Source organism: Carassius auratus, unplaced genomic scaffold (genome assembly GCF_003368295.1).
Source record: "Carassius auratus strain Wakin unplaced genomic scaffold, ASM336829v1 scaf_tig00215540, whole genome shotgun sequence".
In the NCBI taxonomy this organism is placed as follows: domain Eukaryota; kingdom Metazoa; phylum Chordata; class Actinopteri; order Cypriniformes; family Cyprinidae; genus Carassius; species Carassius auratus.
In genome coordinates, this window is record NW_020528132.1 from 26973 (window position 1) to 31973 (window position 5001).

The 5001-nt window shown below is 43.5% G+C and overlaps 1 protein-coding gene across 2 annotated transcripts; it reads right to left on the reverse strand.

Moving 5' to 3' along the window:
- Positions 1 to 1103: 1103 nt before the first annotated feature.
- LOC113094954 (serine/threonine-protein kinase pim-2-like) lies at positions 1104 to 4082 on the reverse strand. Of its 2 annotated transcripts, XR_003288238.1 has the most exons (8): positions 3658 to 4082; positions 3404 to 3498; positions 3215 to 3265; positions 2745 to 3123; positions 2486 to 2662; positions 2258 to 2346; positions 1918 to 2176; positions 1104 to 1771 (listed from the first exon to the last, which is right to left on the reverse strand). XR_003288238.1 is itself a non-coding variant. In XM_026260543.1 (7 exons), exons 1-7 carry the CDS (start codon positions 4001 to 4003, stop codon positions 2165 to 2167), a joined length of 1149 nt encoding a protein of 382 aa, XP_026116328.1. In that variant the 5' UTR covers positions 4004 to 4082; the 3' UTR covers positions 1104 to 2164. The 2 variants fall into 2 exon arrangements, 1 of the variants encoding a protein (XP_026116328.1); XM_026260543.1 differs by having other exon boundaries at positions 1104 to 2176.
- Between the last annotated feature and the right edge of the window lie 919 nt (positions 4083 to 5001).

Genomic DNA, 5001 nt, shown 5'->3' on the forward strand with positions numbered 1-5001 from the left:
AGTCAATGCAGCCATCTTACCAGGATATTTTGGAGCACTTTATGCTTCCATCTGCTGACAAGCTTTATGGAGATGCTGATTTCATTTCGCACCTGCCCACAGTACCAAAACCAATTCCAAGTGGTTTGCTGACCATGATATCACTGTGCTTGATTGGCCAGCCAACTCACCTGACCTTAACCTCACAGAGAATCTGAGGTATTGTGAAGAGGAAGATAAGTAACATCTGAAAACAATACAGAGGAGATGAAGGCTGTTATCAAAGAAACCTGGGCTTCAATAAGACCATCAGAAGTGCCACAGACTGATCACCTCCATGCCACACAGCATTGAAGCAGTAGTTCATGCAAAAGGAGCCCCAACCAAATATTGGGTGCATAATTAAACCTGCTTTGGAGATCTTGAACATTTCTGTTTTGTAAATCTCTTTTTGATTGATCGTTGAGAAAATATTATTATTTTTTTTAGATATTGAATTTTGAATTTTCCTAAGCCGTAAGTCATAACCATCAGAATTAAAACAAAATACTCTTGACATACTTCAGTTTGTGTGCAATGGATCTAGAATTTAAGAAAGTTTTATTTAAAAAAAAAAAAAAAAAAAAACTTTTCGTTGATATTAAAAATTTTTTAGATGCCCTTTTATATTAATGTATAGTAATGTCTACAACGGACTCGTGTGCTGTCACGGCGCGACCACAACAGCTAAACGTTGTCTAATGTGGCACGGTCTCCCGGCTGCACTAATAGTAATGTGGCTTTCCTCTGTGTACACATATCCATACAAGTACAATTTTAGCTGGATTATTTGTCTCTCCTTCAAAAATTGCTCTTGAAAAAATTATGTTTATTGGGCTTTATTTAGGATAACAATAAAATACCTGAACGAAATTATGGCTGATTATATTATTATCTTACATCATGTGTATATCATTCACAATGTGATAAAGCTGATTAAAGTATATTACGGGGCTGGTGGAGGTGCACAGAGATGCTTCCTTCGGGAGGACATGAACATTTTAACTGTGATAAATAGTGATGCTGTCACAATAAAAATACAAGATGTAGAAAATGACATAAAACCATAGGTGATAAGTAGACCTTTTAATCTTTCCAGTTTAAAATGCAAGCTGTTTTTCTTCCTTTCTGACATGAGAAAAAGTATTTAAAGAGCAGATGCAGCTATTACAGACAGGGGCGTCGGACTTGGGGTAAAACCAGTACTGATCACCAGGGCCCCAAAGGAAGAGAGGGCCCTTGAAAAAGTCTGGAATATATATTTTCAAGAGGGGTGGGGGGTTGGGGCATTAGGACTGCCTATGCTAGGGCCCGGGATCTTGTGCAGCACCCTGATTACAGAAACTTCTGGGACCCGGGGCATCTATCACATGGAGCAGTGCATCTGAGACAGCCATGAGAAGAACATCTGAGACTGGACCGTGCCATGAACCTCTCTGAGTGGCCAGTGCTAGAACCTCTGAGATCCAGCTGACTTTGCAGGGACCTCACTATCCAGGTCAACTTTTGATAGCATGCAGTCATGACAAGGACTTGAAGACCAGGTAGCCACTACAGGAAGTTCTGGTACAAGAGCAGCAAGACTGAGAGACCTGGAGCACCGTAGAAGGATCCTCTGGGACATCAAACCTTGGACTTGTGGGTAGCCATGAGAGGAACCACTGAGGAACCAGGGCAGTGGAGCTCTGAGACGAGGAAGCCCATTACATGACTTTAAGCTGTCCATGGCAGGAACCTCTGGTTCAGCAGCATTCTGTGCAGAAACATGGGAAAGACATCTGATTATGACCTGAAGCTTTTAAATTTGCGCTATTTAGATGTGAGGTCTACTCTGGAAGAACAAATGCACTGTGATTGGAATAAGAGGTCTTTTTTATTATTTTTAAATGAAGATCTAACCTTTAGACCATGCAGGCTCTGAGAAAAAAATTATATACATATATACACATCCCCAAGCAAACAGTAATGGCAGATATGGCAAGTACTGCTGCTTCAGGCCATAGCATAAGATGCAACCATGGCCTGCCGGCTCCACAAGATGCAGAGGATTCACAGAGGAATGAACAGTCTTCCTGCCAGCCGTCAAGATGCAAAGCTGACAGGAGACTGGGAAATGTCTGGGGTCGAAGCTCCTTTTCGCCAAGACTTATATGGAGACCTGAAACAACACACCAAACAAAGCATTAGCCTAAATACATAACACTACTAAAGCAAATGTGGCTGATCTCAGGCTCAGTACCTGAAACCAGTCGTGTTGAAGGATCTTCCCCAGACCGAGCCGTCGCTTAGTTTTATGCTGGAGCAGACTACAGATCAAACTGCAGCAGTCTGTGCAGAAACATGGAAGCAACATCTCATTATGACCTGAAGCCTTTACATCTGCACTATTCAGTAGTGAGATCCAATCTGAAAGAGCATTTGTATGATGATTGGAATCAGACTTCTTTTTATGTGATGAACAGCTCACCCTTTGACAGTCCAGGCTCTGACCAAAGGTTTAGTTCGGTCTTCTGCAGGTCATTGTCAGTTGGAAAACGGCCGCACAGCATTGTTAACAAGATGACCCCAAGAGACCACGACATTGCAGACTTCACATGGTACTTGCCCTTGATCCTGTACTCAGGAGGGTAGTACTCCATGGTGCCTGGAGGAAAGAGATTTCATCTCGCATGCAAGTTCGCATTACCAAAGCGTTCCCTCTGTCAGTTTTGAGGGATAATACATACCATACAATGTCGTGTAGGCAGACTTTCTCATGAGGTCCCCACACCCAAAGTCGATCAACTTGACCTGCAGGGTGTCCTTGCTCACAATGAAGTTTTCCAACTTTATGTCTCCATGGAATACCCCACGGCGACAACATGTGCGAGCCGCCCGCGTTGCCTGCCGCATGATGTGCCGAACTAAACCTTCTTCGAGTCTTCCTCCGTGGCCCTCCAAGAAACTGACTAAGTTCTCACACGGTGACGGACACTCGAGGACCATGATATAGTTGTCCCGTTGGTCCTGCCAGTCCAGCAGCTTTATAATCTCTGGTGCGCTGGGTCCCTTGTTGGCCAAGAGTGTAAGGGCGATCTCCACTGGGAGGGGGTTTGGATGACCAGGCTAGAAGACAGACAGTTTTAAAATGGTTTGTTTACTAAAAATGTCTCTAACTGAGATGTTTTAAATGAAAATAATGAGTGAGATGCCTTACAATAGTTAGATATTCCATGTCATGGGTCTTCATGACGTCTTTCAATGCCACCTAAACAACAAAACATAAGTAAAACAGTTCACATGTGAGTGGTCATACAATTCCACTCATTAAACCTGAAGACGGTGGACAGGATGTGAAAAGGATGAGAAAAAACAGTTGCATAAGTTCTCATTTATTTGTACTGACCTTAAGGCCATCCTCCACACGACTCGCTTCATGAACGACGCCAAACCCGCCTACCCCCAGACGATCACCGAGCTCATAGCGGCACATAATGTCATCTATTAAAAAAAGAAATTATTGCATTTGACGCATTTTGACATGTCTATTTTCAAGGGGACATTAAATAATTTGAAGGAAAGCACAAAGGAAAAAATATGCAATTCATGGATACTCATATCAAGTTTTTTTTTTTTTTGTCACACATTCATATCATTTACCATCAGCGCTGCTGGCTGGCGATGGTAGCTCAATAAGCTGCACCTCAGTCTGACTCGGTCGGTTCACCTTGAGGTGTTTTCTGGCAGCTTTGAGGAAAGAGGGCAGCCTCCAGAACTTCTTTTTCCTCTTCTTCTTCATCTCCTCCTCCTCCTCACCCCATGCCTCCCTCCGCTCCTCCTCCTCCCTCCTCTGGGCGTCTCCCTCACCGGCATCGACAGGCGGCTCATCGCACGGATGGAAGTGTTGCTCCGCCTTGTCGGTGTCGGGTGTTGGGGGTGTACTGGGATGGTGATCGTACACCGCGCCATCATTTACCGGAATAACACGAGAATTTCGCTGTCCCATCACTGATAACCGCTAATAACTCTCGTCTTCGACCACTACTACAAACCAACAAAATGTTTCACAGAATTCCATCGCTTTATATACCGCTCGCGCCAACATTCTAAACTTTTGAAATGCGCTCTATGGCGTCATAATAATGGATACCGTCGCGATGGTAATGACTTCAGATATGTCAAATAAAGTTAAGTTAAACTAAATTAGATAAACCCATACGACTATATACTATATATGTGTGTGTCTGTGTGTGAAATTCCATATTTAAGGGGGGGGGGGTGAAATGCTCGTTTTCACTCAATATCCTGTTAATCTTGAGTACATATAGAGTAGTACTGCATCCTTCATAAATCCAAAAAGTCTTTAGTTTTATTATATTCATAAGAGAAAGATAGTCTGTAACGATTTTTCCCGGAAAAACACGACTGGCTGGAGGCGTGACGTGTGGGCGGAGCTAAAGAATCACGAGCGCGAATAGGCTTTTGCGTTTAGAGCATGTGGAAGCTGTGACATTACCCAGAGCCATTGAATAACATATTAAAGACTCTGACATTACCGTGAGGGAAAACCCATCATCCAAAACAAACCATGGCTTACAGTCAGATTCAGCCGTTTATTTATGATCCAGAATCAGATCCAGAGGCTGAAACTGAACGAAAGCAGCAGCAGCAGCAGCAGCAACGACTCGCTCCGAGCGGGGCTCGAACCCGGGTCTCTGGCATGGGAGGGGACGCACTAACAAGGAGGCAGAGATATTTGAAGCAGTTTTACTCACCGCCTGCGGTTCCAACACACGATCGTGACCCTTTTTCCTTGGGATTGCATCATCCTTAAGAAATAAACGATACGCAAATCCGTCGTCAAACTGGGCCTTGTGAACAAGCATCTTCGAAATGCAGGGAACAAACAAAAACACTTGCACAACTCCGTTGATGCTCTGTAAAAATAAACTCCATCCACTGGTCCCTTAATGCTGTTTTTTTTTTTTTTGGTAATCTTTGCAG